The sequence below is a fragment of the Salvia splendens genome, chromosome 5 (assembly GCF_004379255.2).
Source record: "Salvia splendens isolate huo1 chromosome 5, SspV2, whole genome shotgun sequence".
Classification (NCBI taxonomy): domain Eukaryota; kingdom Viridiplantae; phylum Streptophyta; class Magnoliopsida; order Lamiales; family Lamiaceae; genus Salvia; species Salvia splendens.
This window is the reverse complement of record NC_056036.1, coordinates 24207275-24229391: the sequence shown is the minus strand read 5'-3', so window position 1 is coordinate 24229391 and position 22117 is coordinate 24207275. Positions and strand designations below refer to the sequence as shown.

Below are 22117 nucleotides of genomic sequence, written 5' to 3'. Positions count from 1 at the left end.
ACCCCGACATCGCCGGAAACGCCCCCGGCGGACTCCCCCCGCTGGTATCCCGGGCGTCATCTGTTGCCACGGGTACATGTTGTAGTATGGGTGCATCTGACTCGGGTGCATCTGACTCCATCCACCTCCCACGGGGATCGGGGGAGTTTGAGATCCGCTACTCCCTGAAGTAGGCTCGTTGTTGAGATCCATTTACCGTTGTTGATCTTGTACAGAAATTTAGATAGAGAGAGTACTCGTTAATACAAGTGGTGCGAATGAAAATGACAGGCAAGTCGCGTATATATAGTGTTTCGGAATAAAGAAAATAAAAAAATAAAAATTCGCGCTAGGCGGTGCGATAGGCGATCCGAACGCTGCAATAGCGCCTAGCGGATCGCCTAGCGCACCGCCTAGCGCCGCGGAACCGCCGAGCGCTAGGCGGTATTTTATCGCGAAATCCGCTAGGCGGTTGCAATAGATCGCCTAGCGTACCGCCTAGCGCCGGCGCTCGGCTTGGCGGTGCACTAGGCGCTATTGTGGATGCTGTTACAGAGGAGAGAGAATCGCTATGTTGTGTATTGAGGCAGCTGACTTCATTTCTTTGCTCACGTGGATGTATATTACTCTCCCACTAGTAACTTTACTTTTTCACACCACCCAAGTTTTAATGGCATCCACAGCGGCGCTGTTACTGTACCGTTCCTTAACCGTCCCTTAAAACACTATTTGTGAGCCCCACTATACTTTTTTACTCCATTCCATAACTAAGGGACGGAACCTGCAACCCTCCGTCCATTAACCGTCCCGTAATCGTCCATTAAATTACTATTAATTCAATTTCATTTATTATTATTATTTTTCAATAAATTCAATTAATAAAAAACACACTTCATTAATAATAAAATAACATTACAACATAAAATTAGTAAAAAATTAAAAAAACATAAATAAAAATCCTAAAAAAATTAAAACTACATAATTTAATTTCCTCCGCCAAAGTTTTATCAAATGTGGTCAATTAGATCCTCTTGGAGTTGGGCATGGGCGCTAGAGTCGCGTGTCCTTGTCCGAATAGACAATCATTCTTGTATAGACGGATGCACTCCACTTCGCGGCGAACTACTTACGATTGAGCTTCCGGGGGATTCGGAGTCGAACTAATTTCCCGCCTCGGGTCCTTCGTCTTGGACAATCATGTTGCGCAAGATTATGCACGTACACATGAGGTCGACCATGCTCTCCATGAACCACGTACGAGCCGGAGCTTTGATGATGTTGAAGCGCGCTTGGAGAACCCCGAACGCCCTCTTCACATCTTTGCGAGCAGCCCCCTGCTTCTGCGCAAAAAGAGCTTGCTTTGGGTTCACAGGCATGCTGCACGTCTTCACGAAGATTGGCCACTTTGGGTAGATGCCGTCGGCGAGATAGTACCGCATTTTTTAAAGGCAATCGCCTTTAAAAAACTTCGGTTGTTGGTGACGAAGTTGATGGCCGGCGCTTTACCATCCAAAACTTTGGTGAAGAGGTCGGATTGGTGGAGCACGTTTACGGCGTTGTTCGACCCGGGGACCCCGAAGTACGCGTGCCAGATCCATAGCCGGTAGTCGGCAACAGCCTCGAGTATAACGGTTGGGTGGGTGCCTTTGTGGCCGCTTGTGTAGGACCCCCTCCACGCCACCGGACAATTCTTCCATTGCCAGTTCATGCAATCGACGTTGCCAAGCATCCCGGGGAACCAGTGCACTTGTTCGTGCAGGTCGAGCAGGAACTGGCAATCTGTCGTGCTTGCCTTCCGGAGAAATTCGTCGGTGAAGGCCGCCCGGACGCCTTTGCAGAATTGGAGCAAGCACATTCGCCCAGTGCTGTCTCCAATGTGGAGGTATTCGTCGAACATGTCGGTCGTCTGTCCAGTCGCAAGCTGACAGATTGCTGCAGTACATTTCTGCAGCGTCGTGTGGCTGGGACGGCCGACCGCGTCGAACCCTTCCCGGAAGAACTCTTCCCGAGCTGCCAAAGTATTCGCGATGTAGAGAAATAGCGTTTCCCCATGCGGAAACGGCGACGAAAGTAGGTATCTCCCCAAATCGGGTTATCGCAAAAGTAGTCGCGTACTAACCTTGCGGCGGCTTCCTCCCGTTTACTATGGATGTACGTCCGGGAGCGTCGTTGGGGCGGCGCGGCTTCCTCCGCCTCCCGACGTCGATCTTCTTCAAGTGATTGTTCCATTATTTGACGCATTTGCTCAAAAGGATCCATTAGTTTGATTAAATTTGGAAAAAGAAAAACAGTGTTGGTTTGAGAAGAAAATTGGAGTGGAAATAAAGAGGATTTGAGATGAATAGATGTGTGTTTGTGTGTGAAATGAGTATGAAATAGAAGTATTTATAGAGTAAAAAAATAAAAAATAAATAAAAATTGAAAAACGGCTATAAAACGGTAACATTACCGTTTGGATATTAATTTTTTTATATATTTAAATTCGAATTTAAAAAAAATAAATTATTACATCAGTGTGACGAATCCCACTCGTGGGCCAACGAGTGGGCGTCTCGCATGGTCTGGGAGCTCGCCACGTCACCTCGGCGCGTGGCGAGACGTCGCGTTATGCGTCTCGAAGGGACAGAACGCGGAACGGGATGGCGACGGGATGGGGACACGACGGAGCGCTGCAACGCGTCTCGCCGCCGTCCCGTTCCTCCATGACGGAAAGCGGGACTCCCGCGAGACGTGTTGCGGGTGCTCTAATAGTAACTCCCTCTTCCATTATTTAAAAGAGTGAACTTTAAAAAATAAAAAATATAAAAAAAGAAGAAGAAGAGTGAACTACAAGTTAGTAATCAGAAAATGAGGTTTATATTTTTGGTACCTAATATTTATAAAATTACCTCTTCAGTAAAAAAAAGTTTCACATATCTCAAATTCAATCTCGATTTTATTAATCTATTCTTTAGTCTCTGAGGGATATATTTGTCCATTAAATTTGATTTGATGAACAAATTTGTAATTTTTGAATATTTATATATTTCTTTTGTGATTTTTTAAGGATAAAAAATCTTTGTGGTATTATTAAAGATATGTTATCTCAAAATAAATTATTTAAATCTTTGTAGTGTTATCTAAAAATGAATTATTTAAATCTTTGCAGTATTATTTAAATTGCATTACACTCGTGAAATTAATATGTATTTGTAGTATTATTTAAAAAATATTGAATGTTTTATTTTTAAAGGATTCATTTCTAGTTTAATGTTCGATTGGAACAATAAAAATAAGCTACAACTCAATTCAATTTAAGTCAAAGTAAATTACAACTTGATTTATGTAGAAAAATCGGTATCTAACAAATTACAAATTATTGTTCCAGTCAAGCATTAAACTAAAAATGAATCCTTTAAAAATAACCATTCTTTTTGAATAATGCTCCATCCGTCCCCAAAGAATATGCACTTTAAGTTCGGCACGAGTTTTAATGTAAAATTGGTAAAGTAAGAGAGAGGTAGAGATAAAAAGTAATTAAAGTATTATTAGTGGAGAATGAGTCTCACTCCATTAGAGAGAAAAGACTTTCCAAAATTAGAAAGTGTGTATTCTTGTGGAACGGACTAAAAAAGAAAAAGTATATATTCTTGTGGATGGAGGGAGTACTACAAACGCATATTAATTTCCTGATTGTAATACAATAATTTAAATAATACTACAAAGATTAAATAATTCATTTTTAGATAACAATATAAAATATAAATAATTTGTTTTGAGATAATACAAAGATTTAATAATACCACAAAGATTTTTGGTTCTTAAAAAATCACAGAAGAAGTACTACATAAACATTAAAAATCACAAGTTTGGTCTTCAAATCAAACTATATTGAAAAAAAATCCTCTCAAGGGATAAATAGTAGAATAGTAAAAATCGGGACTGAATTTAGGATTTATGGAACTTTTTGACTGAAAATGTGATTTTGTAAATGTTGGGTACTAAAAAGGTGCCTCCATTTTGTAAATGTTGGGTACTAGTTTTGTAGTTCACTCTATTTAAAAAGCTTTTTTGACTCAACACAGATTTAAAGAAATTATTTGACATTATGAAAAAAAGAAAGGTGAGAAAGTGAGTAAATGCTTGACCCGTTTTTAGTACTATTAGTTTTATAAAGTGTAAAGATTAGTGGAATGTAAAGTCCGCATAATTAAAGAGGAATAAGTTAAGAGTGAGAAAAAAATAGAGAGAAAAAGTAGGAGAGAGGATAAAACAAGAGAGATAAAATTTTATTTTTTCACCATAAAAGAAAATATCTTACTTATAATGGGATGCTAAAAAAAGAATTAAATTTTTACCATTTCTATTTTTTTAACAATTAAAAAGTTTTAGTTTTTTTAATACTTTATTAGTATCGCTCATCCAGTTAAATTTATTTCTTATCTGATTTTTCAATATTTAACTAAACACTAAATACAACATTAGATTGAAAAAATGAAAAAGGAGTATTAAGTATTAGTATAAAGTTTACAAGAAAAAAATTCACCATAAAATAACTTTAATTCATCATAAGTGATTAATTTCCCTGGTCCATCATTACAAGTGATTTGATTTTTATTTTTTAATTAAAAATAAAATATCTATCTTTAACTTTATTCTCTCTCATATCAATCTTTTTTTATATATCTTTTACTCTATCTTTTCTTCTATATTATTCTCTCAAAAGAACTTAGTTGATATCATTTCTTAAATCTTGTGCCCTAAAAATATCAATCACTTGCAATATAACGATGCAATAACGAAGAGAGGGAAAATTACAATTTCCCACCTAGGCCGAATTTGAAGGATTATTAAAATAATTTATTATACAACCATACAGATTACACGAGCTTATCGTAATAAATGCAGTATAATTAATAATTCTAATTAATGTTTAAATGTTTTCCCATATTCTAAAAAATAAGAAATTTTTAAAATGATACGAATTTTAATACATATTTGGTAAATTAAGAGAGAGATAAAAAGTAAGAATGATACAAATTTTAATACATATTTGATAAAGTATTACTAATGGGGAATAAGTCTTACCTTATTATGAAAAAAAAAAATTTTCTAAAATTGAAAGTTTATATATTTTAGTGGGACAAATCAAATGAAAATTAATTTATATTTTTAAAAGAAAAGGGAGTACTATTTAACTAATCTATTATTATAATTGATATTATAGAATATAATAAAAATACTTTGATTTAATACAATATTGTTTGGGCAATTTTAACTTATTTAACATTTTTATAGGAAAGTGGAACACGACATCATTCCACTTTTGACACAACCATTTAGCTTTATATCAAGCTCGATCAAGCTTTTAGTTTTACCTAAAGTTAAAAATCATTCAAGTCTTATGCTCGCTCGTCAAACTATCAACTTTTAACAAGTGATAGCAATTGAATAACTTGAGTCATTAGGACTAAATTTTGATAGACGAAGGAAAATGGCGAAGATGAAACTACCTGTTGTAGATGGAGACCGGAGAGGGTTTCTTAATGATATACTATCTCCGTCTTTTAAAATATAAATTATTTTTATTTTGATAGTTAGGACATATTTTTTGGGCATAAGATTTAAGAAATTGATTTTTTAAGAATTAAAGCAGAGAGAATAAAGTAAGAGATGGAATAAAATAAGAGATATGAAGAGAGAGAAAATAAAATAAGAGAGACGAAGAAAGAGTAAAAGTAAGAAAGAGAATAAAGTTTTTATCAAAAAAGAAAATGACCTTACAACCTAGGGACAAACCAAAAAGAAATACGACTCAACTATTTTGGGACAGAGGGAGCATGTTCCTTAAAAATAATACTCATTCCGTTCCACAATATAAATTCTATTTGGTTTGGGCACAAATTTTAAGAAATATATAGAAAAGTGAGTTAAACAAGTTAATAGAATGTGGGTCCCACTTATATATATTAGTTTTATAATAAAATGTGAATGAAATAAGTTGATGGAATGTGAGGTCTGCTTACCATTTATGGTAAAAGTGAAATAAGACTCTTATTGTGAGACATGAGGAAAAGACAAAATAGGACTCTTATGTGGGATTAGGCATGCACAAACCGGCCCGGCCCGCCGGTTAACTGCCGGTTCGGGCCCGCCTGTTCATGAACCGGAACTGGCCCGGAACCGGCGGGTTGAAGGGTCGGAAGGGCCGGTTCAGGTTCGGCAATATATTGAACCGTGAACCGGCGGTTCGAACCGCCGGTTCAAAGGATCGAACAGTGTTTCGTAGGTTAGGGGTTCGTAGGGTTCGCGTAGGGGTTTAGGATAGCCGTTGGAACCGGCGGTTTGCAGGGTAAACTGCCGGGTTGAGGGGTTAACCGGCGGTTTGTCGGGGTAAACCGGCGGTTCGGGAGCCGGTTTCTGACGGTTGCGACAACTTTTCAGAGGCTAGGTCGTAGGGTTAGTGTTTAGGCCTGCAAAACCGATCATAAACCGCCGGTTTTCTGTCAGAAACCGGCGATTTTCTGATGCAAACCGTAGGCACCTCAACTTTAATTTAAGTTGAGCTGAAGTCCTTTTTCTTTTATTTCTTTTTTTCCCATTAATTCCTACTTTAAAAATATGCAAATACAATTACATAATTGTATTTGTATATACTCTAGTCGATGAAGTATATTTCTCTATACGGCTAAATGAGGGAAACTTTTGACAATTCTACTATAATTGTTGATTGTTAGACGAAACTCAACATTTAAAGTTGAATTGCTAAAGATGTCCTTAATTTAGTTATGTAGAAAGATCTTCTTCGCCGGTTAAGAGTATATATATAATACACTTATACGTTTAAGAACTTCAACGTCGTTTCTTGTCATTTGTAACTAGTTCTTCACTAGTAGTCTCATTTGTATTTAAATTTTGTTTAAGACTTCAAGACCGCCATATGTTTTCAATTTGTAATTGTTGTAACTTGTAACGTGTAATTTGTAAACATGCAATTTCAATAAAATTGCAACTTTAGCCGTATTTTTTTCAATTTTATTTACTCACATTTCATACAAAAACAAACTTGAAAAGTGTAATGTAATTTGATTAAAATTGAAAAGTTGAAAAATGCAAAAAAAAAAAAAATTCGTCGAACCGTCGAACCGGCCCGGAACCGGCGGTTCAAGCCGAAAACCGGCAGTTTTGAACCGCCGCGTAAACCGCCGGTTTTTTGAACCGGAACCGGAACCGCCGGGAGCTAGGCGGGCCGGTTCAGGTTCATGGATTTCTCGACCCTTGACCCGCCGGTTCGGGCCCGGAACCGGCGGTTCCCGACCCTTGTGCATGCCTATGTGGGATGGAAAGAGTAACTTTTTGAAATTTTCTATTCTAGGAAGTGGACCTCACAATTCAATAACTCTATTTCAATTCTTTTTTCTCTTCCTTTCTCTTACTTTATTCATTTTTCTTTCTATCTCTCTTATTTTACCAATTATACATTAAAACTAATATTGTTTCAAAATATTCTATTTTCAAAGACAGAAATAGATATTCCTTCTGTCTCTGATCCCTGAAAAATATGAACTTTATAATTTTTGAATAGTTAAACAACACATTACCCTCACACTATTAATGATGTGGAGTTCACTCTACACTAACACTACTTACGCTACATATTTTATCTCTCTCTCTCTCTTACTTTACTAATGATACATTAAAACTCGTATCGAACTAAATGTTTCTACTTTTTAAGGATGTGGAAGTTTTAAGTTGCGAAGCTATAGACCTGGTGCTATAATTACTACTCCCTTTGTCACAAGAAAGTTGAGTCACTTATTTTTTGCACTCGTTTTGAAAAAATCGTAATAAATAGTTAAAGTAGATATATGATAAAATAAAAGTGGGAATAATGTAGAGAAATGCCTTATCTACATTATTCTCACTTTTAATTTACCATATATCCACTTTAACTATTTATAAAAATTTTTCAATACGAATGTAAAAAAAATGACTCAACTTAGTTGGACGGAGAGAGTAATATAATTAAATTTACCTTTTAGATGGAACTAAACCTTAAAATTTTAAAATTACCACAATCTTTTATTGATGACCAAATAGCGTTGTTTTGGAAATACAAGATCTAAGGCTAAACTCTGTCATGTGGTTGCAATACAATTTGTATATTTATGTGATAACCAAAAGTATCATTTGGAAAAAAACAAGATATATGATTGAGGAGTTGAATGAATAATTTGCAATCATCATGACATGGTATACATTGTTTTTTCCTGTGTCCGAGAGAGACAGGTGCATAAAGGATCATGATGTTGGGAGGCGTCTTTTGACATATTTCACCACACTTTCTTTAATCATTGCCAAGTTGAAATAATTGGAATACCCAATGACCAATTTGCCCTAATTGCAATAACTTCCAACCGTAAAAAATCAATACTCAAACTTTACTACCAAAATAAATGGCAGTACTTAATAAAAACATCATCAATTTACACATTATTTGGTTGATGTCGATAAATTATCCAATTCCATGCCCTGAAAATAACATATACTACACACTTATTAATAGAATTAATTACCTCAATAGCTACACCACTGGCCCTCATCCTCGAGCTTCGAAATAATACCGGGTCGTGTTGTGTTCGTGTTTGCGTTCATGTAGGCATGCACAAACCGGCCCGGCCCGCCGGTTAACCGCCGGTTCCGGGCCCGGTTCCGGTTCATGGGTTGAAGGGTCGGAAGGGCCGGTTCAGGTTCGGCAATATATTGAACCGTGAACCGGCGGTTCGGCGGTTCGAACCGCCGGTTCAAAGGGTCGAACAGTGTTTCGTAGGTTAGGGGTTCGTAGGGTTCGCGTAGGGGTTTAGGATAGCCGTTGGAACCGGCGATTTGCGGGGTAAACCGCCGGGTTGAGGGGTAAACCGGCGGTTCGGGAGCCGGTTTCCGACGGTTCCGGCAACTTTTCAGAGGCTAGGTTGTAGGGTCAGTGTTTAGGCCTGCAAAACCGGTCATAAACCGCCGGTTTTCGGTCAGAAACCGGCGGTTTTCTGACGCAAACCGTGGACGGCCCGCCGGTTTAGGGTTGAACCGCCGGTTTCGGCGGTAAACTGGCGGTTCACGGCAGATTTCAAAATTTTAAATTTTTTTTTTTTCATCCAATTTTACTCCTATAAATACCCCACTTCTCCTTCATTATTCCTTGCCCAATTCCTTGAACTTTCGGAATTTCATTCTCAATCTCCATTTCTCTATTCTCTCCTCATTCTCTCTAATTGCGCAAGTTTAATTCTACACTTTCTACTCACTACTATATTTGTTGTGCTCATAATTTACCACTTCTTTTATACTTCATACGTATTTCATTCCAAGTCCATATTACTTTTCATTTATCAATATATTCAATATGTCTTCTTCTCGTGGTGGATCGGGACGTGGTGATCGGGGCAACGGAATAGCCCAAGATCAAAGCACTACGCGTCCCTCAAAATCTCGACGACCTAGTCGTCGAGATGTTATGGAAGAGGTTTCCCGATTGGTAGCCGAACGCATGCAAGTAAGTAATGAAAAATTTGTTTTCCAATTCACATGCACAAAATTTCATTAATTTTCTTTTGCGTTCATACTTTTAACTTCTACGTACATAATATTTGTAGATGGAAGAAGATCATAGGACCGCCATGCTACTTGCTGAAATGCAACAAGGTGGGGGGGGGGTAGGGGAGGTCGTTCCCAACAAGATGAGGAGTTCGACGTTACTATATCGTCGGAGTCGGACAACAACGAGGATAGATCGCATTCTCGTATTCCTTCTAGCACCGGCGGAAATGAGGAGATGCCTCCCCCTGCACCCACTAACACGGCAAAAGCTTTGAAATCGGACATTTTTATCAAACACTACAAGAAGGTCCCGGTGGTGATTCCAAGTCCTCACGATCCGAACTCTCAAGAAGAGACTTCGGACTTTCATGTTTACTGCAACTATTGCGATAAAGTGTACAAATGGTCCGCCGGTGGTGGATATGGCACCCTCCGTCGCCATTTAGTGGCAAAGCATCCGGTAGAATGCGGCACTGCCTCTACCCAAAGCCAACTAAACTTCCAACCCGCCGGCTCGGGTTCGTCAGGTGCGCCTCTATTTAAATATGATAAAAAGAATTTTGATGATACAATGACTAGATGGGCGGCTATGAAGCATATGCCCTTTAATGTTTTTGATGACAAAAGTTTTGAGGTTACTATGCAAAGTGGGTTGAATGTAGCAATCAAAAGAATAGGTAGAATGACCGTGCAACGATCTACCGTTCGGCAGTGCTTGGAGAAAAAGGTAGAATTATCACGTTATTTAGTTAACATGGGCCACAGGGTGAACATTTGCTCAGATGTTTGGACGGATTGTTTTAACCGTCATTCATACATGGGTATTACGGTTCACTTTGTGGACAACAGTTGGACTTTGAACAAGCGTTTAATTGGTTTTAGAGAATTTGAAAGTCCACACACTGCACCCGAAATTGCTTCTTTGATTATACAAGTGTTGAATGAGTTTCAGTTATGCAACAAGATATTTTCTATTGGTTTTGATAATGCAACTGCCAACACCGCAAGTATTGCCAATTTGATTGCGGCTTGTACACCGGTAATTGGAGGTAAGTATTTTCATCAAAGATGCATTTGCCATATTTTAAATTTATGTGTACAGGATGCACTTGAATTATGGCAAAAGCATGTTTCTCCTATTAGAAATACAGTTAGATTAATCCATCAAAAGCCACCTATTGGCAAAGCATGAAAGAAATATTGCCATCAAAAGAATGTCAGGTACACGAATTTTACTATGGATGTGTCTCATAGATGGAATTCGACATATGATTGTCTGAATTCTACTTTGACACATAAAGATGCTTTATGTGATTTTTATAGAACTAACCCCTACCGTGATTTATATCTTTCGCATAGTTGTTGGGATAACAGTTTGGCTTTATTTAAATTGTTCAAATATTTCAAAAATGCTACTGTTGAATTGTCGGGTGTTTATTATTGCACAACTGTTCGTGTTTTGGAGCATTGCATGTACATATCCCTTGGTTTTAAAACTGCAATGAAAAATGCTTCCTCTTCTCCCGAATTAATGTGCGTTTTGTATTATATGATTGAAAAATGGCTCAAGTATTTCAGTAAGATTCCTAACGTGTTTTTGATTGCAAAGGTATTGGATCCAAAATGGAAATTAGCAGGTACCACTAGAATTTTAGATTTTTATTATAACAATTTGAGTTCAATTGATCTTGGTCCCATTCAAGCAATCCAATCGGATACCAGCGACGAATTTGGAGTCGACCTCTCAGAAACCTTTCAAATAAACCTCCCGGACCGGTCAGTTGTGCAACAAAACCTCGAGTATAACTTGCGCTCTCTCTACACCGAATATGAAATCAAGTATAACACCACTCACCAAGTCAGAAGACCCCCTCCTCCACAACATAACTATGGCTTTGCATTTCAAGCCGATTATGATGACCCCGACGCGCAATCCCAACTAGCCGACCTATACAACTACAGCACCGGCGGAAGGTCCTCAGGTATGGTCAGTGAATTAGATTTATATTTTGAATCACTCTTTTCCTTTGGTGATGAAGGTCCTACTCCTCCCGCCCAAATCGACGTCCTCGATTGGTGGGGAACCCACGAGAAAGATTTTCCCATCCTTGCTTCAATGGCCAAGGAGATTTTTTCTGTTCCGGCTTCCACCGTCGCCGTCGAGTCCGCTTTTAGTGTTGGCTCGCGCGTTTTGGATGAATCAAGAAGTAAGCTCTCGGCGAAAAATATGGAAGCCGTGATGTTACTTGATGATTGGGCCAAAGCTGACGTCCGAGAACAAGAAAATGATTGGAATGATCGTCAAGAGGGATCACAAGATGAATTCACCGGGGATGAAGATTAGGCCAACCGTCAACCGCCGCCGGCCAAGCCAAATAGGTAAGTAAGGTAAGAGAACTACGTGGACTTTGATTCCCTAATGCAAATGAGCAATTGGGATACGTAGGCACCTCAACTTAAATTTTTAATTTAAGTTGAGCTCAAGTCCTTTTTCTTTTATTTCTTTTTTTTCCCATTAATTCTTACTTTAAAAATATGCAAATACAATTACATAATTGTATTTGTATATACTCTAGTCGATGAAGTATATTTCTCTATACGGCTAAATGAGGGAAACTTTTGACAATTCTACTATAATTGTTGATTGTTAGACGAAACTCAACATTTAAAGTTGAATTGCTAAAGGTGTCCTTAATTTAGTTATGTAGAAAGATCTTCTTCGCCGGTTAAGAGTATATATATAATACACTTATACGTTTAAGAACTTCAACGTCGTTTCTTGTCATTTGTAATTAGTTCTTCACTAGTAGTCTCATTTGTATTTAAATTTTGTTTAAGACTTCAAGACCGCATTATGTTTTCAATTTGTAATTGTTGTAACTTGTAACGTGTAATTTGTAAACATGCAATTTCAATAAAATTCCAACTTTAGCCGTATTTTTTTCAATTTTATTTACTCACATTTCATACAAAAACAAACTTGAAAAGTGTAATGTAATTTGATTAAAATTGAAAAGTTGAAAAATGCAAAAAAAAAAAAAAATTCGTCGAACCGTCGAACCAGCCCGGAACCGGCGGTTCAAGCCGAAAACCGGCAGTTTTGAACCGCCACGTAAACCGCTGGTTTTTTGAACCGGAACCGGAACCGCCGGGAGCTAGGCGGGCCGGTTCAGGTTCATGGATATCTCGACCCTTGACCCGCCGGTTCGGGCCCGGAACCGGCGGTTTCCGACCCTTGTGCATGCCTAGCGTTCATGTGCTCCAAACAGGGTAGGCACAAGAACCATAGCCTGCAAACCACACAAGACACGGTCTCAATATCTCATACATAAGATTTAAAAGGAAACGAGAGGCCACGCGTGATAACTTACTAGGATTAGTAGACGTGACTGCCGCCGTCTGCAAGAAGTCGCAGTCGCCGGAATTCCTGCTCGAAGATTGATAAAAAAGATTCATAGCATAGGCAGCGTGAGATGCAACAGTTGCAGGTTCAAAACATGCACCACCAGGCCCGCAGCCGATGCCCTGTCCGCAAGCATAATCGAGATTTGCTTGCAGTTGAGCGTCGGAAACGCCAGGTCTAGGCAAGCACCAACCAACTACGACTGGGCTTGGTACTGGATTAATTGTGGGAGCTGCTGGGTTCGTGGATCTGGTCGGAGTCTAAACAAATCAACCAACACCATCCAACGTGTTAGATCAAAATCGTTCAATCCATCACAAATTATTACTAATTTATACTCCATCCGTCTCTTAAAAATACCCCGCCCACGAAAAATAGTCTCATTTTGGCATTTTGGGATGTCCACAAAAATAGTACTATTTCTATAAATGGAACTCTCTCTCTCATACTTTATCTACTTTTTCTACTTTTTCTTCACTTCTCCTTTACTTTACCTACTTTTTCTCCTTATCTTTTACTTTACCAAATTTCTCATTAAAACTCGTGCCATCCAAAAATGAGACTATTTTTTTGGACGGAGGGAGTATGAACCATTTTCATTTTACTCCATCCTTTAAAATGATACATTCTCTATTTCACTAAACATTTTTCTTATTCTAATTAGGTGAGACCCATTATCTACTAACAATACTTTGATCATTTTTCTTTCTATTTCTCTTACTTTACCAATTGTGCATTAAAATACCTTAAAAGTTCTTATTCTCAAGGGTTAGAGGGAGTACTAAATTTATCTATCTAACCTATAATTCAAAGTAAACAACTCTAAAGAATTTACGGCTCACCTGTGTGGTTTTTGCAAGGTTAACATCATAGGTCGCTGAAAGGTCGGGCTTGAATAGTCCGAACGAGCGCTCCGAGGCAGGGCCAAGTTTCATATCCTCGTCGTAGAGCGCAAATATGTAGGTATCAACAGATTTCCCCGGCATGAGGGGTGTCCCGACCTTCGACCTGAGGCGGTTTATTAAGTTCCCGTTATAGGCTTTTGCATTTTCCATATTTGTACCAACTTCATTGGAATCTCCTTTATAAGGCCAACCTGTCTCAGCTACTACAATCTCGACGTCTTTGTACCCTGCCGCCTTGAGGGCCGAGTGGATCGCTCAACCTAAGAACAACAAATCAGTAGGAAATTCCCACAAAAAACAATTAATAATTTTAGCTGTGAAGGGAGGAGACAGGTTCAATGAGCAAAAGGCATCACATGCAACAAAATTCGAACTAAATTATAGGGAACAACTGTCTAAATGGGCAGCCTGCAGCAATCACATGGAGACCAGAAATGATATTTCACATATTAGATGGTTTGGAAGAAATCATAGAATAAGATATACGTGTGAATGAATGAAGATATTTTAAGACAATGAGCAAACTTGTTGATAAACACATCAAGGCATAGACATGTATATATGTATAAAAATGAACCTGAGCATCCCACATGTTCATGTACTTGATGCCCGTGTTGGAGTCGAGACGGCCAGCATTGGGTTGGAACAAACAGAAGGCCTTGGTCTCAGGGCGGGGGTCATCCCGGTATGCAAAGAAGGGGTAGGGATTGATCATCAAAGGCGCGCCATTTGTGCTGAGGAATTGTAGCAACCCTTTCATTGTGTCACCGTATCCAAAAGCCCCTGCAGATGGGGGCTCCGACTGGCTGAGCACCGCCATTGAATGGACCGTCGACACCTTGATCTTCCCACCCAATGATGCTGTTTGAGATCATCAACTATAAATCTTATACCATGTCTTGTCTTCATCAAGAAAAACATATTCAAAATGCTAGTAATTGAACAACCTATCCTAAACAATTAGGAGTTTTAAACTAGTATTTAGAATCACAATATGAAACTGCAATACCTGCATTGAGGGCATTTTGGACATTTTGCATCGCCGGGACCAGCTGCGATGCTAGATTCTGATCGGGCAGCGTGACGACCTCGTTTCCGACGGTGACGACGATGATCTTGCTGGCCGGGTAGAAGGCCAGGACGTTGGAATTGGCCCAATTTTCGGCGAAATTGGGGTCGGAGGCGAGGGCCGGAATGTCGCCGTTGGATGTGTTACGACTTTTCCTCGCAACCTCCATATCTTAGCTCACAACTTCGCAATTCGCAGCGTTTCAGCGATAATACGCAATCACAACACGTGAATGATCAATAAGAACGATTGAATTAACAAGAATAACGATCGAATGTTTACAATTGGAATGATCAAGCAAAGAGGAACTCTAGATCCACGATCTAAGCTCACAACACTCAACTAAACAATATCAACGACGTTTTTAAAGAAAGAGCAACTACGGCTATTTATACTCTATTTCTTAGCTCATCTTAGCTCGCTTCTCTTCCGCATGAGTTGTCATCCACGTGCTTCCCTCTCATTGGCTAGCAACACGTCACTTCCTCCTTCTTATTGGATAATGCATTTCCTAACTAACGCCACGTCACCAACTAACACAATATTGCATGTATGTCTCCTGCTTACGTTGCATGTATGTGTTTTATAGTAATGCATGCAACAATACCCCCCTCTTAGGGTTCCTTGTCCCCAAGGAACCATGGAAATCGAGGCTGAATCACATCTGCAAACTCCCATGAAGCATCGGCCGGTGACTTACCTTCCCAATGGATGAGCCATTTCGTCACTGCGTGATTCTGCCTTTTTACCATTTTCCTATCCAAAATGGCTTGAGGAACGGCATCATTTATATAGGACACATCAGGTAAATCATTGATAGGGCCTGATGGTGGGGAAGCCGGCTTTAATAGAGAAACATGGAACACATTGTGGATTGTGGCCGAAGATGGTAGATTAAGCTTGTATGCCACTGCACCAATTTTATCCAATATCTGATAAGGTCCAAAGTATTTAGGTTCGAATTTATGATGCTTTTCTCTGATAGATTTCTGTCTATACTCCCTCAGCTTCAGCCAAACCCATTCTCCTATCTCAAACTCTTTGTCAGTTCGATGTTGATCAGCTTGTCTCTTCATTCGGTCAGCTGCTTTCTGTACATTTCGCTTGAGTATAGCAAGCATCTCTTCCCTATCTCGCAAAGCAAGATCCACCGCCTCAACATTTGAATCACCAGGCAGATAAGGTACATGTAGAGGAGGTTCAAATCCATACAATGCTTCGAAAGGAGTCATTTGAATACTAGAATGATAGGTAGTGTTGTACCAATATTCGGCTAATCCCAACCATTGCAACCAAGTATGTGGCTTTTCACCCATAGCACACCGCAGATAACATTGCAAACTTCTATTTACTATCTCGGTTTGACCATCAGTTTCTGGATGATAGGCCGTGGAATAAAGCAACTCAACACCCAATAAACTCATAAACTCCTTCCAGAAATTTCCCACAAAAATAGTGTCACGACCGCATTTTCTAAGGATAGAAAACACGGTTGATCGCGACTAGGGGAGGATTAAAGAAGCGGGGAAGAAAGGGGAAAATACAAATCGACCATAGCTCGAAATAAAATCAGAGTTTTGAACAAAATAGACTTGAGTCTTTTAAGATGCACAACGGAAACAAATGAACGCGGTTCCATGTATGAAGACATGAACCTCCGAGAGTCAAAATCTGACTGAATTAAATGTCTTGTCTCAATAGCACTTCCTCCACCACTTCGCTGCTCAACCTGCACATTTAGAAATATATGCAGGGCTGAGTACAAAAAGTACTCAGTGAACACATTGCCGACAATTACACATATACATTTGAAAATATTGTCAAGCCATCATCACAGTAACACTCGGGGTGTTGTTGAAAAGACTCGAGCTTACTAAAAATATCACATTGGACTGCAGTCCCTTTTTTTCCTGTACTTAGCCATATCTGATCACATTGTGCCGTCGAGATGGTGTTCTCGCACGGTCACCTTCTCTGCCCAACATGTCAGAGGTATTCTTGTGCCGGGAAGGTGGCCTCCTTCCTCGGTCACCTGCTCTGCCCAACATGCAGAGGGAGCTTGTGTACACTAGTCCGAGTGGGGACACCACCCTCACTGGGACCCGAATTCGACTTATATCATCATTCATAATTCACTTGGCCGTAGCCAACAGATAGACATCATACACAAAAACATTTATGGCAAGACAACATCTTTAAAAATCACGAACATGTGTTCGAGTTTTCATAGAATACGATTTGTATTTTTCGTATAAGAAAGCTCACCTTGATCGTTTAGTTCCCTTAACTTGAATCTTTCGTTCCGACTTTACTTGCGAACATACCCTTTTGAAAATATCACAACGTACTAATAAGACTCGAGAAATTCACATACTTATAGGAATGCATGCCCCTACTTTATTTCTTTTATCGTTTGTTCACCGTTAGAAAATTTTAGAAACTTGCATATTAATTAAATTTATTAAATTGGAAAATTTAATTAATAGCACTTCTTTATTAAACTTAATTATTTCTGTGACTTGAGAACGCCGTCTCCCTCTTTCTTCCCATTTCCTTAGCGACCGCCCGAGGCGTCGCGTGAGACGCCGGTCGGCCGCTCACGCCCATAATTCCTCCGTTGGCTCCTCGTATTTTTCTCAACGATATCGAATTAAATCCTAAGATTTAATTGAGCACATGAATTAATTATCGAAGATGTTTTCCCTCGCAATATATTTATTTCGGACTTGGGATAAATTATTCATCCTTCGAAATATTCCAAAAATTAACTAAATAATTCTCAACAATTAAATTATCTGCCCAAGGATTAATTAACTTGACCCAAGATAATTGTTATCTTAGTCCACCTTATTTCACCAATTTATTTAGTGAGGCCAAAAGAAAATAGCCCAAATTAATATATCCCCATCCTTATTTCTCCATTTATGTAATAATGCCCAACTAATAAAAGAAGCTCCAACTCAATTCCTTATTTAATTTTACTCCAACAATATTAAATTTCCAAGTCTACTAGTTTAATTAGGTAGCCCCAAATCCACAAAATCTCTCGGCCCAAAGTAAATTAATTATTAGGCCCCAAATCCTTAAATCCAAATTCCTTCATTTAAAAGGGACAAGCCCAATTTCTTTATTCTTCCATTGGGCTCTCTTTTTCTTTTAATCCAACATGGCCCAATTCTAAAGTCAATGAGTCAAATACTCCATTCCACTCCCATCGGTACTTCTACAGAATGTTTCCCCAAATTTCTTAAATCTTTCAAAAAAAATCCCTAAGAATTAGTGAAGGAGCAGCAATTTCCTCTCTTCTTCTCCGACGAAATCGCGTTATAGTCGGCTCGCTCTCCACCGATCATTGTCACAGGCGTCTAGTCCTTTCTCCCGACGAGGTTTCCGACAGAGAAGGTGTCACTCCCTGCCTCCCTGCGAAGTTACCGATAGGAAGGAGGCGTCGCCTCCCTTCCACGGCGTCGATACCGGCCGCCGCTGCCTCCAACTCCTCACCGCCAATCCTCCGTCGCACGCCGTCGCTGCTGTCTAAAGTCAACCGCTGCTGCTACCGCTGCACAGAGTCGGGCTGTTTGTTCGCCCCTGCTCCGTCGGTGGTCGTGCAGCCCCGAAACATCACCGCAGCCCCCGATTCGTCCCGAAACCAATCCGAACCACCCCGCAAGGTAAGTCCCTTCTACAAATTATTTTCTTTCGCAGTGGGTGTTCGATCGATTATGCTCAAATAATTGTGTTATTGTTCTGTTCAAATAATTGTGTTATGTGTGGGAAAGGTGGATGATGATATGCTGTGAAACAATTGCTAAAAGTTCATGCTTTAGAATCGAGTAAAAGATATACCTCCGTGAGTAGGACGTTGTGGAGTTCACAAGGCTGAAAAGGGAGGTTCTTGAAGTTGGAAAATTTCAATTCCACAGTTAGGATTGATCTAGGAATTTGGCACCCTTCGAAGTCTGTCGTGGATTTCAAAAGAAAAGATCTCCCTGAATTCTTGTTGCGGCCCGTTGCAGTGATAGGGAAGGGAATGGATCATCTGTTGTCTCTTTTTTTTTAGATGAATAAACTTTGGTGAAAGGATGAGGCGGTGGAAGGGTGAGGCGGTGATGGTATTCAGGTGTGAGGAAAAGCAAGTGGCCTGACATAATCCTATCTCAAATATTCTTCTTTATCTGGAGAATGATTTCATTCTCTAATTAAATGCACCATTTAATGCTGTGTCTGAAAAATAATTGAGCCCAAGGGATCTGCATTTCTTTTTATTTATTAATATATATATTTTTTTATTAATTGATTATTTATTTATTCGTTTATTTAATTTGGTGTAGGTATAATCGGTTCAAGTTCGTGGCTGTCCGCGTTGAAGCACCCGATTTTCTTAGAACGTAGGATGTATAAATTAAATTTTGTTGGACTTTTGTTGGATATATCAGACATTAGAATTTTGATTATAGTACTTTATTTATTAATTTAAATTTATTATAATCATATAGGTGTATTATATATTTGCGTGTTTTATTCACTTGCCTATTGTCAAAACAAATAACGACAACAATCTATCATAGCTCGGATTTAATCGCATAAAAGTCACTTATATAAATAATCAAGCTAATAATATAGTTTATAATAATATCGGCTTAGCGGGTCGTTACATTCTACCCCTCTTAAAAGAAATTTCGTCCCGAAATTTAGAAAGTATTTAGGCAAAAAGTTCAGGATTGTAACGCCCCGTTTTTCTAAACCTAATTTTTTTTGAACCACAAAGTACTTGCATTTAATGCGATTAATTTTGTGAGGGCCCGTGAATTAATTGTTGAGTGGAATTTGTCGCTGGACTAGAAATTGTGAAATAAATTACTACGTGAAGTTAAAATAATTCCTTTCCGTGAGGAATAAATATATTGGACTCAATTCGCGAGCTGGATCGAATAAATGGGATAAATAATCCAGTCCGTGATAAATAAATTGTGGACTGCACAATTTAAAATAAAATACAATGGACTGTGAATTAAACTAATCTAATTAAATATTTTCCATGTTGATTTGGTCCTCAATCAACACTAATTAAATTTTTTTTAATTAAAGATTCTGTAAAGATTATCCTCCTCCGTGATGAGATTATTCTCCTCCGTAATCTGCAAATAAATACCAAACAAATCCAAATTAATCAAAAATATATATAAAAAAATATGAGGAATTTGAATCCTCCCCCTCAACCCACGTTGAAAAAAAAACGTTCCCTCTCTCCCCTAAATCTCTCTCACATCCAAACCACCCCTCCCTCTATATTATTTCATTCCCAAAACCGTTCTCTCCTATCTCTGCAATCAAGAACACAAGGCTTTTTCTCTCAACTTTAATTCAAGGTAATTCTGCAGAAATTCCCCTTGATTTTGCACGTTTCTTTTGGAAACCAACTCATTCAATTTTCTTCGGGCAGAAACCGTGAACCAAACTCGAAAAGAAGGAGCTATCGGTTGATTTCTCAAGCTCTGTTCAAGGTATACTCCCTCCCAATTCCGATTCCTATTGTATACTTCATACTGGAGCATACCATACAATTAGAACTCAAATACTGCTAGAACACATCAATTAGGAATCGAACCAAACTGAAAGAAACCAGCACAGAAACCAACATCAAGCGAACTTTATAATCGAATACCGCGGGGATTAATCGGAAAATACGAAAGGAATATAACTTTGTAATAGACTTATCTTTCTGGGTAATCGGGACTGGTTAGGGGCTGTTCCGAATCAGTGAAATAATCGATCCGAGAAGCAAGTCAAAAGACGAACTTCATCTTGTTTCGAAGCTGTTCGGGGACCGTTCGAGCATTGTCAGCAACCGGACAGCGACAATACGGAGCAGCGACAGCAGGCGCCTGACTCAACGCTGCTGCTCGGCTGCGGTGACTCGACGGCGGCGAACCGGCGCTACCATCGATGGTACAGCGGCGTGCGACGGAGGGGCGAACAGACACGGCGACAACAGCAGCGGCTGAACGACGACCATTCCTCTCGCTGCAGCGACAGAGGTTGGCGAAGGGTGACCCGATGACTACACCGTGATAGCAACATCATTTCTTCCCGGTGAGCAGTGGCCGGCGGCGTGGAGTGAATCGGGAAGGCAACGAGAATTTGGGAGAAATTCTCTAATTTTGGGGCTGAATTAAATGAAGGAGAAGGGAGGGGAAAGGCGATGGTGAGAAATAATTTTTGGGCTACCTTTTTGGTTTGGGCCTCACAAATTAAATGAAGAAAAAATTTGGGCTAAGTAAATAATTATTTTTGGGCCAGATTAATTAAATCCTTGGGCTGATAATTTAATCGTGGGGAAATATTTGTTTAGTTCTCGAAATAATTTGAAGTACGAAATAAATATAATTGCGAAGGGAAATAGTTGTGATAATTTAGTTATGCGCTTGGATATTTTTTTTTGGGGATTTTATTTCGGCATCGTGGTGGGAATACGAGGAGCCAACGGAGAATCTTTGAGCGGCCGCCGAATAAGCGAAAAACCAAGAAAATGAGATAAAAGACTTTACTTAGGATGCATGCATTTTACTTATTTATTTGAAAAGTGTGTTGATTTATGTGTTATGTAAAATCTAAAGGTGAGACCTCGCAAGGGAATCGTGATTGCAAGGGAAAGAAAGTAATTTCGGATTAAGAACTTGAGGTGGGCTTTCTTTTACTAAACTCCTTTACGTTTTCAAAAGTATGATTATGGTGGAATAAGGGTGGTTTAAACTGTTATGTCATGCCATGTTTGTTTTGATGATGAGATTGTTGCCTGATGCTTAGTTTGTGAGTTCGCTCCATTAGGCTATAGGGCTATGTTGTGATTGTTGCCTGATGCCTAGTTTGTGAGTTCGCTCCATTAGGCTATAGGGCTATGTTAAACGAATTCGGGTCTGAGTAGGGCCGCAGACCCTATCAGGCTAGTGTACACAGGTGGGATCGTGAGCCGTCCTTGCTAGTCGGCCGGTCTCGTGGGCGAATAGTGTGGCCACACTTTCGTCGCACCATGGAAAGAGGATGTGATTGAATGATTGATGAGAAAGTGGGGAGATTGTTTTGACTGGCCAGTCTATGAAATTGTTTTGTGATACTCGATGATATTTATTTTCTAAATGTAAAACTCGAGTTCACTATGGTATGGATGACATAACTTTCATCAAATGT

The 22117-nt window shown here is 39.2% G+C and overlaps 1 protein-coding gene and 1 long non-coding RNA gene across 2 annotated transcripts; one reads left to right on the top strand and one right to left on the bottom strand.

Annotated features, from left to right (window-relative positions):
- Positions 1-12527: 12527 nt before the first annotated feature.
- LOC121805129 (glucan endo-1,3-beta-D-glucosidase-like) lies at positions 12528-15112 on the bottom strand. The gene is made up of 5 exons (XM_042204918.1): positions 14870-15112; positions 14433-14721; positions 13798-14116; positions 12924-13215; positions 12528-12842 (listed from the first exon to the last, which is right to left on the bottom strand). The coding sequence occupies exons 1-5, from the start codon at positions 15096-15098 to the stop codon at positions 12805-12807; spliced, it is 1167 nt and encodes a 388-aa protein (XP_042060852.1). The 5' UTR covers positions 15099-15112; the 3' UTR covers positions 12528-12804.
- A 2336-nt stretch (positions 15113-17448) lies between these two features.
- On the top strand, positions 17449-19417 carry LOC121805130. The gene is made up of 2 exons (XR_006051262.1): positions 17449-18600; positions 19261-19417. It is a non-coding gene; the product is annotated as an uncharacterized LOC121805130 (long non-coding RNA).
- Positions 19418-22117: the final 2700 nt, after the last annotated feature.

What these genes read in the sequence shown, in the direction of transcription:
- LOC121805129 (XM_042204918.1), bottom strand. Translation starts at nt 15,098, where the DNA reads ATGGAGGTTGCGAGGAAAAGTCGTAACACATCCAACGGCGACATTCCG. An exon ending in ATGTGGGATGCTCAGGTTCA is followed by an intron (nt 14,117 to 14,432) that starts TTTTTATACATA and finishes GTTCTTAGGTTG; the next exon opens with AGCGATCCACTCGGCCCTCA. An exon ending in AGTCACGTCTACTAATCCTA is followed by an intron (nt 12,843 to 12,923) that starts GTAAGTTATCAC and finishes TGTGGTTTGCAG; the next exon opens with GCTATGGTTCTTGTGCCTAC.